At 49.2% G+C, this 12,781-nt stretch overlaps 1 protein-coding gene across 1 annotated transcript; it reads right to left on the minus strand.

The window, feature by feature from the left end:
- Window positions 1-5,407: 5,407 nt before the first annotated feature.
- SELENOW (selenoprotein W) lies at window positions 5,408-7,513 on the minus strand. The gene is made up of 6 exons (XM_069089122.1): window positions 7,354-7,513; window positions 6,996-7,020; window positions 6,850-6,903; window positions 6,452-6,526; window positions 6,176-6,268; window positions 5,408-5,975 (listed from the first exon to the last, which is right to left on the minus strand). The coding sequence occupies exons 1-5, from the start codon at window positions 7,380-7,382 to the stop codon at window positions 6,191-6,193; spliced, it is 261 nt and encodes an 86-aa protein (XP_068945223.1). The 5' UTR covers window positions 7,383-7,513; the 3' UTR covers window positions 5,408-5,975; window positions 6,176-6,190.
- Between the last annotated feature and the right edge of the window lie 5,268 nt (window positions 7,514-12,781).

Genomic DNA, 12,781 nt, shown 5'->3' on the forward strand with positions numbered 1-12,781 from the left:
ATTTGAGGCTGGATTTGAACTCAGGTCTTCCTGACTCCAGGCTCAGCCTGAGTTACCTCTACCAATTAAGAGTGGTGGCTTCTTTGCAGTTCATTGGGAGAATTGCAGAATGTCACCATTTAAAAGATGGGTTTTTATTTTATTGATGAGTGCTGAAATTGGAGGCAGGAAGACAAGATCAAATCTAGCCTCAGATAACTTACTAGTTATGTGACCTTCAGTACAATCCACTGGATCCTGAACCCAGCTCATTTTCCATCTGCAGTATTTGTCAAAGATGTTCATACCCAAAACAACACAATAAACGAACTGTTCATCAGATTGTCACAGCCACAATCTGGACAATAAGCTTTTTTCATCCATTTGGTTTTTCATGTGTGGATTGTTAGGCCAGACTTGAGTCATCTACATAAAGGAGACTATTGTAATCAGTACAGTGTCATCCTTAGAGGGAAGCATCCAAAGGACCTCAGCATTCAAAGGCCATCCCTCTTCCATTTAGATCCCATAGTGGAGCTAGAGATAGTAGGTGGCGAAGTGGACAGAGTGCTGGGCATGGGGGCATGGAGGGAGGAAAACCTGAGTTCAAATCCTGCCTAAGATCCTAGTTAGCTCAGTGTCCTGGGCAAGACACCTAGCTTCTCTCAGTCTCCCATTTCCTCATTTGTAAAATGAAAATAATACCTAATGGCATACTTGTTAGGAGGAGCCACCAAGATAATGTAAGGTGCCTTGCAAACCCTTAAGGGCTATAAAATAATAATAGCTAATATTTGCTTGGGGGAGGGGCAGGTAGATGTCTCAGTGGAGAGATCCAACAGCCCTGGAATCAGGAAGACCCGAGTTCAGATCTGGCCACAGATATTAACTGTGTGACCCTGGGCAAGTCACTTTCCTCATGTGTAAAAGGGAGTCATAACAGCACCTCCCTCCCAGGGTGGTTGTGAGGATAAAATAAAACTATTTGTAAAGGACTTAGCACATTGCCTAGCCCATAGTAGGCAGTATATAAAGGTTAGCTATTATCACTGATTTATATTAATGTATTGACTATGATCCTAATGGCAGACATCTTAGGAAAGCATAAATCTAGTTATACGCCTTGATCGATATTCAATACAATTCCATTTAACACACATTTATTGGGTATTTACCACATGTCAGCCACTGTCTTGGTCGATAGGGGGGAAAAGACCCTCCCCCCCCCCAAACAACAACACAACCATTCGAAGGTGAAGAAGCTGAAATGAAGGGAAAGCCGAAGGAATTATGAATGGGATTTGGAGGGCTTTGTAATGATGAGGGAGGTCAGAGATTGAATTTATCCAGAAGAAATTTGGGAAGATAAGGAAAAGTCAAAGGAGAGCCAGATATAAACAGAAAGAAGATTCAGTCTAAAGATGGAATTAGGAGTCAGCATGGTGTAATGGACAGAGGGCTGGAACCGGAGTCTGGCTTCAAATCCCACCTCAGCCACTTACTAGCTGGGTAACTCTGGCCAAGTCCCTTCACCTGTCTGTGCCTTAGTTTCCTCATCTGTAAAAAAGTGCTTGTGTGTGTGTGTGTGTGTGTGAATTTGATGACTTCATTTGATGACTGATCCCAGCTATAAATCTGTGATCCCGTGACCACTGGAACTGCTGTTCCCTTGAAGCAGTTTGCCCAACCAGTTCTGAAGGACAATTCAGCAAACATTAAAAACAAAGTCTGAGGCCACCCTATCAGGAAGTATGGCCGGCGGGAAGATTCGTACCCGGATGCCCTTTAGAGTGTGATGTTTGCACAGCCCCAGGCCTGACATCTAGACTCCAAGTTTGGAGAGAGAAACACAAGGAACTCCTTCACCTTCTAGCTTGTTAAGGACAGTGAAGAAATTACTCCATAAAATAGAGAAGGCAAAGGGGAAACCTGACCTCTGTTCAGAGATTGGAGTAGGGGGAGGAATGTGGCAGAGATCTGAGAGAGAGAAGAAGGAGCATTGAACCTGGGGGGGGGGGGCAAGAAAGGGATTGGAGGTTCTCCCTAAAAAGGAGGGTTCAGGATGCCCTGAGGAAGGGGCTGCTTGTCTTCTGAGGATGTTAAAGGAAGTCCATAGGTGCTGCAAAGTTAGAGACCATCCATCGTGGGTCAGTCAGTCAAATTTGTGTGACGTACCTAAGGACTGGGGATATAGATAAAGCAAAAACATGGTCCTTCCCCTCAAGGAGCTGAGTCTAATGGGAGAGACCACATGCAAAAAACTATAGGTGGTCAATCGAGGAAGGCGCCAGCATTGAAGGGAATCGGGAAAGGTTTCTGGCACAAGGCGGGAGGTGAGTAGTGGCCTTGGTGATTGCTTGGCAGACACCCTGATAAGTCCAGAGAGATCTGCTGCCTTCCTGGGGCACGTGTCCAAGACTCAGCAGAGTCAGAGCAGAGCTGACTTGCTAGGTGTGATTATTTACAGAGGTAGGAGGGGTGCTGTCCAAAGGCATATAGCTCGGCCAAAGACTAGTCACAGGCCAGATACTGGAGATCTTAAGTGACCCATATGGTTCACATGTGGGCTGCTACCCACAGAAGGAAGAAGGAAATAAACAGCTGATTAAGTCTGAGAATGGGATTTGGATTATTCTCTGGACCGTGACCTAAAGTGTGGGAATAGCAGTTCCCTGGCCAGGGATGGAGTGTATCTAGCAAAAGTTGCTAAGGATGTTTGCTTGTGATCTTGCAAACTTGAGCCAAAGGGCTTTATGCTGAAAAGACCTATGTGTTCCCACCAAGTTAGACACCAGAGTAGCTGTACTCTAGGGAGGATAGCGGCTTAGACACATGGAAACAGTAGACAAAAATCCCATGACTTCAGATGTCTATACAAAATGCATAAAGTATGGTTAATAAACAAACAGAACCTAGAGATCCTAAAATAAGGAGATAAATTTGATTTCATCATTGTCCCTGATTTGGTGAGATAAGGCCTATGGAGTGGCCGGGTGGTGAAGAGGATAGAACCCTGAGCCAAGTTATTGAAATTTCTCTGAAACCATCCCCTTCATTTCTTGTAGCAAAAAGTGTTCTATCACCTTCATATATCACAGGTTGTTCAGCCTTCCCCCCATTGACAGGCAATCCCTTCAGTTTCCAACTTTTAAAAAAAACTTTTTGGAGGGGGGAGGACAGGACAATTGGGGTTAAGTGACTTGCACAAGGTCACACAACCTAGTATAGTTTCCAACTCTTCACCACGATAAAAAATGTTGCTACCAATATTTTTGTACATATGGGTGCTTTTCCTCTTTCTTTGATCTCTTCGGGGACATCTCACTGGGTCAAGGGGTTTGCACAATTAATAATTTGGGAGGTGGAATTCCAGGATGGCTGGACCAACTAACTCTACCTGCCAATGAATGGGGCAGCAATGTGCCTGTTTACCCACAGCCTCACTGGTGTTTGTCTCTTTCATTTTTTTGTCAACTTTCGGAGTGGAACACCAGAGTTGCTTTACTCTATTAATGACTGAGCATTTTTTTTTTCATATGGTAATAACTAGCTTGGTTGTCTTCCCTTGAGTACTGTGCACATATGTTTTGAACATTTATCACTTGGGACATGGCCAAGAGAAGCATTTCTGGACATGCACAATGTAGAAATTTGTTTTGCTTGACAATGCCTATTTGTCACAAGAGTTTTGTTTTTCTCTCCTTTTTAACTGGAGGGGTGGGAGGTAGTCAAAAAATAAATGATTTTAAAAGCGTTAAGAGAAACATGGAAGGAGGGAGAGGACCAGATATCCCTCAGGTAGATGGGCCAATGATGGCAGAGAACAGAGAGAAACCAGAGCTGCTCAGTTTTTAATTTGTCTCCATTTTCTCTGCCAAGGAGGATGATTTCTGGCCTGGATGGCCGATGGGGAGCAGATAGCCCAAATGAATAAGGATGGATGAAGAGCGCCCCTGGCTTCCCTCAATAAGCTGTGTTACCTGGCCCTGTGAACTACAACCTTGGGCACTGAATGAACAGGCAAAAGTGAAACCCAGGCCACTGTCAGTGACCTCTAAAAACTCACGGGGGAAGGGAGAGGAGTGGGGTGGGGTTGCAGGGCCAGGGTGGACCGGACAAGAGCAGATGTCATTCTGATGTTCAGAAAAAAACAGAAGTGAGTGGCTTCTGTGAAGACTAGACCAGTTAACTATTTCAATTTCTGGCAAAGTTCTAGAGTAGGAATTTTTAACTTGGGGTTTGTGAATAGATTTTAGAGAGTCCGTGAATTTGGCTGGGAAAAAGAAAATTGCATCTAATCTCTCAGAGTTTGGCATTTTCTTCCATTATGATTTTAAAAAACCAAACCAAACATGAATATGAGAAGGGGTCCATAGGCTTAGGGTTAAGAAACCAATGGATAGAGAACATTATTTGCATGAGGAAGAGAGGGAGGAAGAAGGAGAGAGAGAGTGAGTGTTTTGGGAAGGGTAGACTTTTGATGTGGAAACTTCCTCTACCACCATTCAGACATTTTTCAATCCTGTCCAACTCTCTGTGACCCTGTTTGGGATTTTCTTGGCAAAGATACCAAAGTGGTTTGCCATTTCCTTCTGCAGCCCATTTGAGATGAGGAAACCAAGGCTGACAGAGAGAAGTGACTTGCCCAGGGTCACACAGCTAGCAAGTATATGAGGCCAGATTTGAATTTCCTGATGTTAGCCACATGACTGAGGTTAAAGCACCATTCTAAAACATGTTTAGGCAGAGAACTTTAGTCTGGTCCAAGCTCCCTCCTCCCAAATTGGACTCTCAAATCCATACCATTTCCTTTCTTAATCTTGGCTCCACAGAGCTGCCAGAATAACCTTCAGGTGGTTCAGGTCTGACTGGGTCACTCACGTAATTGTCAATCGCTCCCTATTCTAGGATGAAGCACTAAACTCCCCCTTTCCCCATGAAGCCCTTTCTTCTAGCTCCAGTCAGCCTTCCCCAAGCTCTCTTCACATTACTCCCTCCCTTCCATACTTCCACATTCCAGCTCTTTGATAACCTCAACAATTCTCCCACCTCTATGCCTTTGCCCAGGCGGTGCTTGATGCCAAGAATGCACTTCTACCTTGCCTGATAAAAGCCCTTGCTTCCTTCTAGGCTTGGCTCATCTGAGACATCCTTCGGGAAGCAGTTCCCAATCTTCTCAGTTGTCAGGGGACCTCAAATAATCATGGACAGTCTATAATTACTGCATATGAACTATCCTCCCAGTAAACTCTTGGAGGCCCAGGACATAACACAGAGCCCAGCCTACAGTAAATACTTGCTGTATTGGATTTGCAGAGGAAGAGCTTGGTACCCAGAGAGAGGCAAGGTGGCAGGGCCAGCCTCCCAACCTGGAGACTCTGGGAGCTGCCTTCCCTCTCCCAGCACAAGACCAGAATCACAGACACAATTTAAATTTAATTTTTTTCTATTTATTGATTAGCCCTTGTGGTAAATACTGTTTCCTGGGTTTCCACAGGCCTTCCTGGGCTATGCCAGGCCAGGCAGGAGGCTCCCTCCATCTCAGTCAAGGTGAAAAAGGCCCCTCTCCAATGTACAAGGCAATTCTGAGGCTGACACCCCTCATTTTACAGAGATGTCTGAAGATCCAGAAGGTTGGCAGGAAAAACAACAGGGGAAAAAAACCAAAGCAGGGAAGAGGGAAGGTCCGATAGACCCAGGAGGGTCTGAGGAAGGGAGGCTTTGAGGGGGAGACAGCATTTGGGTCAAATTGTGGGGGGAAGAAGCAGGAATCCAAGAGTATAAGAGACCCAGAGAAAGTTGGGAGCTTGGACAAGGGGCTAGACACACACACACACACTCTCTCTCTCTCTCTCAGGTGCAGGATCCAGGGGCGTCGGTCTCAGCCCCAGCCCAACAGATGCAAGGATTCAGGGAAGAATCTGGAATCCAGAAGACATTTCAATCCTTCCCATCATAAAGCATTGTGGGCAGGGATGGGGACAAAGGTCCCTGAACTAGAGGAGAGAAGAAGGGTGAGAGTCAGGGCAGTCAGATTTCATGGTTGGACACAGGCTTGATAAGACCAATGAAAAGAATCTAGAAACTGAAAGCTAGAACTGGGTCCACCTCACCCCCCACGGTGGACAGGGGAGGAGTTTGTCCCCAAGCAGAAGCCTGGCTATCTCTGGCCTGGCTGCCCCAGGGCTCCCCTCACCTCTGCCTTCAGGCCTCACTTGCGCAGGGCGGCCTTGATCTCTGCCACAATTCTCAGGTATTTGTCTGAGGAGTCCACGAAGCCATGTCCAGCCTGGGGAAAAGAGAGGGGGTGAGCTGGAGCCGGGCTGCCCCAGCTCTTCCAGCCAGAGTCTAAGCCCAACAGTTCAAAGCTGCCATTGTGCAGAGGGCCCTCCCCCACTCCTCATGGGGCCAGCTGCTGGCCTCAGGTCACCAAGGCAATGAGACAGGAAGGCCCAGACCCTGCTCCACTCACCTTCTTGGAATGGACAAGCTTCCCAGCAACCGTTACTTCAAAGAAGCCGGTGACCTCCCGGGTCCCCTCGCCATTCTGGAGGCAGGGAAAAAGTGACAGAGGCTCTCACGGCGCCGCTCCCACAGTCCCCACCCCAGCTCTGTGACAGTGCGCAGTGGGTTGGGCCAAGATGTTCTCCAGAACTAGGACAAGGCCCCAGGAGCTGTGGTCCAGGGCTCTGAATTTACAGCATACCCCCCACAAGTCAGCACCCATTTTAACGGGATAAGGAGCCGGAGTGAGGGCTTCTCTGCCCCGCCCTCCTGGCTCGGCAGACATCTATGGCTGGGATCTCTGGGGCTAAGATTTCTAGTTACTTGACACCCCTCTCCCCCCAGCACCCACCACGAAACACTCACGATGTTCAGGAGGCCGGGAAATTCATCCTCTAGCTGCTTCTTCAGCAACAGATACTAAGACAGAGCAGAGAAGACACAGGGTGGGGGTTGGCCAACACAGCCCTCCCCAGTCCCTCCCCCCTCTGAGCCACCCCCACACCACTGACCTTGGGCTTGTACCCTCAGGCACCGCTAGCAGGGGGCACATCGGACCAAGACGGGGGAAGAAAGGAACCTCGGTCAGGATGAAATCATTCAATGCAACAAAAGACTCCAACAAAAGACTTCCAGACTCCTACGGCCCCACCTGGAGCCCCCCGCAAGGTGTGCAGCCCCTCCTGACCCCGGCACTCGCTCCCCAACCCCCCGCCCCAGGTTTGGCTCCGCTGGAAGGTTCTGGGGAGGAGCCCTCTCCTAGGTGCACCCGGGCGTGGGTGGGTGGGGGCTGCGGGAACCGGCCCGGCCCAGCCCAGCCCCGCCACGCGCGCCTCCCCAAGGGGATCTCCCAGCGCCGGAGCTGCTCACCAGTAAACCACGTGCACTTGGAGCGCCATGGCTGGAGCCCCGGCTTTGTCCCGGACCCGCTGGACAGCTGCAGAAGGATGGAACGTTGACGCCGCCCGCGTTCTAAATTAGAACGCTGCGGTCAGCAACTGTTACAAAGCGTTCTATGGGCGCTTCCACTGTTGGCGGGCGGCGGGGGGAGGCCAGGGAGGAGAGCCGGAGGGAACGGCCTCCCGAGAGCCGACCCAGGCCCCCATCTCCGACTACAGCACTGCGAGGGTCGTGCCTTGGAGTGACCAAATGGGGGCTGGACACACCTTGGGGACCCAGCAGGAGCCAGGGAAGCCTCTCCCCCCACCCTGCTCCCCCTCTCGTGGGGCAAAGATGGTAAAGCCCGAGTTCTGGGCGGGCCCTTGCCGAGTAGGAGCCCCCTTCCCCCCTCCCCGCCCAGATCCCAGCCGGGTCTGGGCAGCCCTGCATCCCTTACCCGGACCGGTAACTTCCTCCTCGCGGGGGCTGGGTACCCTGATTGGCTGCGTTGATGGCTTTTTGCAGGGTGCTGAGGCCGACCGTACCTGGCCTCTGCAGTGTAGCCGGACCGGTGTGGGCCGGCACGCACCCAGTTCCACCAGCCCTGGCCGCCCTCCACGCCTCTGCAGTCTGTCTTCAGTTCAGGAAATCTATCCAGCCGCGCTGGGGATACAGAAAGAGGCAGAAGAAGCCCCTGGCCTCGAGGAGCTTACAGTCTCATTTTGCAAACTCAGTCGCAGTTAACAAGCCGTTTATTTTAATATTCTTAAAAAAAAGATTTTGAATTCCAAATTCTCTACCTCCCTCCTCTCGCCCCTTTCTCTGAGACAGTGAGCAGTTTGATATAGATTATACCTGTGCAATCATGCAGGACAGCTAAGAAGATGTTTATTAAGCTCCTACCGTTTCCCCGATAATAAGACACTGTCTTATTATGTTTTTTGGAAAGAAAAACACCAGAGGGCTTATTTTCAGGGGAGGGCTTATGTTGTCCTGCCTCAGCTCTCCTCCGAGGCACTGCTCTCAATGGCGCCAGCAAGCAAATCACTGGGGAAGAACAGGATGACCCGCTCACTGCTGCAGCTCTGATTGGATGCAGCTCAGAGCGGCCTGCGTTTCACGGAGTTGGGGGGGGGGGGACGGTGCATACAGAGGGTACTGTAATGTAGCATGTAGCGCAGGGGATCACCTTCACTACAGTAGCAATCTCAATAGGGCTTATTTTCGGGGGAGGGCTTACTTTAGAGGAATCTTACACAGTAAGGGGAGGGCTTATTTTTGGGATAGGTCTTATTATCGGGGAAACACGGTACCACGTGCCAGTGGCGGTGCTAAGGCCTGGGGAGACAAAGAAAGGTCCAGTCCCTGTCCATAAGGAACTCCAATTCTGATGCGGGGGGAAAAAGACAAGGTTCACACCGGGTGGATAGATGGGACCCTTGAAGGGAAGGGTGGCCAGGGGTCTGGAAAGGCCTCTGACAGAAGATGGGGGGCCAAGAATTGGAGGTAAAGGACCCGAGCATTCCAGGCGTGGGGTACTGCAAGAGCCAATGGCACACGGTGGTGTGGGAGAAGAGGAGCTAGAGGGGAGGGGTGGATTAGGGGCATGGGGCCCGGCTGAGGAGGGTTTTCAGTGCTGAACCCAAAGTTTCTATGTGAGCCGTTGGAATTCATCAGGAAGGAGCGGGGCAAGTGGGGAGTGACGTTTAAGAACATTGCTGGCTACAATGTCAAGGGCGAATTCGAGTGGGGGGAAATCTTGGAAGACTAGATAGGGAATGTTGCTTCCCCAGAGGATTTGCAGCCTTTCCAGGGACTTCTAGGGAGTGCATTCTGGCACAAATCCAGGCCTTGAAGGCCACTCCCAGATTGCCTGGAATGGACAGCTTTGGCCTCCTGTGGGCACTGGCCCAGGACATATCTCTGCCTGTTGTCTGGGCCTGACAGGAGCTGACAGTCACTGCCTGCTAACACTAACCCAGTCGAATCCTCAGCCTCTCTCAATGGCCTTTTTTCCAGTCACTACAATCTGCCTGAATTCCTTCCCAGCCCACCATCCTCTGCCCAACCCAGGGATTCTGAACTCCCAGCTGTCTATGGACAAGCTCTGTTCCCAGCCACTGCTGCCCATTCCCTTTCTCCCATCCCACTCAAGCCTCCCCCCCCCCAAGTGCCCCACTCTAAACCTACCCACCCCTTTCACTGTGCTCTCTGGAATGCCTGTTCCATGGTTAACAAAGTTGATTTCATCCCACACCTTTCTCCTTGCCCATCCTCTCTATCTTCTTACTCTCACTGAAGCCATCTTGGTGACCCCGCTGGGAATTTTCTGAGTTCACATTGTCCCTTCCCAGCTCTCCCTCTACCTCCATCAGTCAGGAACCCCAGTTCTTTGAACATCACTCAATTGGATTAAGATTCTAGAGGCTGTCTACAGACCTCCAGGCTGCTCCCCTCCCTTAATGAGTTTAGTCTGTGACTCACAAGTTTTCTCTCTTCCTTAATTCCTCCTCTCATATTAAGGGGCTTGAATGTACATATCAATGCTCCCTCCAACCCTCTGACCCCCTCCATTTCCTATGACTCAGTCTTGTAGTCCCTTCAGCCACAGAGACAGTCATACCCTGATCTTGTCATAGCCCACAAAGGTTCAGCTTTCACATTCAGGAACTCTGAAAGTCCTTGTTCTGTTCATAATCTGCTGTTATATCCCCTCTCCCTTTGCCCTGCACCCCCTCACCCCCACCCCCCTCACTTCCACCCTGGGTACTTTCCCAAGCCATCCCTCCTGAACTGGCTCCACTCTCTTCCCTTCCCCATCCTAACCCGTTGGTGAACCAGATCAAAGCCTGTCTTCTTCCCTTGAGTCCCTGGCACCCTTATCTTAGCATGGATTGTTCCCTGCCAGGGCTCAGCCTTCACTGTCCTCCAGAACTCCCCTGCTATTAGGGGGGAGGAGGATCACAGCTGCCTCATAAATAACACAGATAAGTAAATATAAGGACAGGGTCTGTGATTTCAGGGCTATAGGAAACCCCTCTGCCAGTGTTGGGATTTTTTTTACCTCCTGGTAAATCGTAGTCTCGGGGAGTTGTCTAGACCCCTTGAGAGGTTCAGGCACTTCCCAGGATGTGTCAGGGGTGGGACCTGAACCCTGGTCAGCTCTCTATCCAATATATCATGCTGCCTTTCTCTGTACAAAATATATATACAACAATGGAATATAATTTGGAGGAAACACCAGGGGGCATAAAAGGCCTGTTGTTTGGTTGTGTTCAACTGTTTGTGGCCCCATTTGGGGTTTTCTTGACAGGGATACTGGAGCGATTTGACATTTCCTCCTCTAGCTCATTTCACAGATGAGGAGACTGAGGCAGAGTGAAGTGACTTACCCAAGGTCACACAGCTAGCCAGTATCTGAGGTCAGATTTGAAATCAGCAAGATGAGTCTTCTTGACTTCAGGTCTGGCACTCTATGCACTATGGCACCACCTAGCGGTCCTGTAAAAGGCATGAGCTTTCAAGTCGACTAAGGCTTCTGAGAGGCCGAAATGAGGAGGGAGGGCATTCCAGGCATGGGGGACAGCCTGGGCAAAGGCACAGAGACTGGTGAGATAGGGTGTTTCATGGGAAGACCAGCAAGAAGGCCAGTTAGGCTACAACATAGAGTGTATGAAGGAGATTATTATATAATATCATGAGACTCAAAAGGTAGGTTGGAGCCAGGGGGTGGACTTTAGAGGCCCAGAGAAAATGTTTGGAAAGTGTTTTGTTAAACTTATAGTCACACACACACATGCATGCACGCATACACATACATGCACACACATGTACATATGTATGTATATATACTTATATACACACATCCATATATACAAATGTTACTATTATATTTAAGAACAATCAATGAACTAATAAGCATTTTAAGTGCCTACCTTGGATTACAAAGAATTTATCAATCAATATTCTCAAGGAGTGTGTGTGAGTATTCTATCTATCTGTCTGTCTGTCTATCTATCTGTCTGTCTGTCTGTCTATCTGTCTGTCTGTCTGTCTGTCTGTCTATCTATCTATCTAATTATAAAGAGAATAAACATAAAGGAATTTAAAGGGAAAGGTCTTAAGGGAATCCAGCTGTCCTGGATCTCTCAGAATTGCTTTGTGCTTCCTGAGGGTCATGGCCCTGGAGGGTGGGTCATACACCAGCAGGAAACCTAGGTCTCAGGAGGTCTGATTTTGTACTTGCTGAATGGTATCTGCCAGACTCCTTCCATTCTCCAGGCCTCAGTTTCCCCATGTGTACAATGAGCTCTGCTGATGTGTGGGGGAGGGGGGAAGGGTTCTTAACTGTGAGCTTTGAAAAAACATTTAGCCAACTGAATTTCCATGGAACTGGTTTTCTTTGTAATCTTCTGCATTTTGTTTAATTCATTTAAAATCATGATTCTGAGAAGGAGTCCAGAGGCTTCACCAGTTTGTCCCAGGAGGTCCAGGACCCAAAGAATGGGAAGAGCCTGTGCATGTGTAAAGGGGTACTTTGGAGCCTTAGTACTCTCTCAGACTCTCATAGTCTCCCCCCAGCACATATGCATCTCCTACAGGGGAACTTGGGAACATAGTTCTCCTGGACAATTCTTGACCCTTAAATCGATCTCCTAAATCCACAGACCTAGACCTGGCAGGGACCTCACAGGCCAGCTTGTCTAGACCCTCTCATAATGCAGAGGAAGGCACTGAGGTCTATGGAGCTAAATTATTTTCTCAGGATAGTAATAATAAAAATAATGGCCAGCATTCATCAAGGCTTGCAAAATGCTTTGCAAATATCGACTCATTTGACCCTTACAACGACCCTGGGAGGTGGGTGCAATTATCACCCCCATTTTACAGATGAGAACACTGAGGTGACTGCCGAGGGTCACACAGCTAGGAAAGTGTCTAAGGCTGGGATCTGAACTTGGTCTTCTGACTCCAGGCCCGAGGCTCTGTGCACTGAGCCACTCAGCTGCCTTAATGAAGGCCTGTTGATAGGATGGTTAGGGGCCTGCATCACTTTAAGGAGCGCACAGCATTTGCCAGCATCGTGAGGCACAGAGACACACGACCAGATGGAGTCACAACAGCATTCCACAGACAGTTAGAGACATACCAAAAGGCACCATTGGCACACGGTCACACACACTCAATCTCTGTCTGCCTGTCCCTCCATCTCTGTCTCTCTCTGTCTCTGTCTCTATGTCTGTATCTCTCTACCTCTGTGTCTGTCTCTGTCTGTCTCTCTCTATCTCTGTCTGTCTCTCTGTCTCTGTCTCTGTCTCTGTTTATATCTGTCTGTCTCTCTGTGTCTATGTCTGTCTCTCTGTGTCTGTCTCTCTATCTCTCTGTCCCTCCATCTCTGTCTCTCTGTCCCTCTGTCTCT

This window comes from Petaurus breviceps, unplaced genomic scaffold (genome assembly GCF_028583685.1).
Source record: "Petaurus breviceps papuanus isolate PSGF00001 unplaced genomic scaffold, PetGlider_PUasm1.0 185, whole genome shotgun sequence".
Lineage (NCBI taxonomy): Eukaryota > Metazoa > Chordata > Mammalia > Diprotodontia > Petauridae > Petaurus > Petaurus breviceps.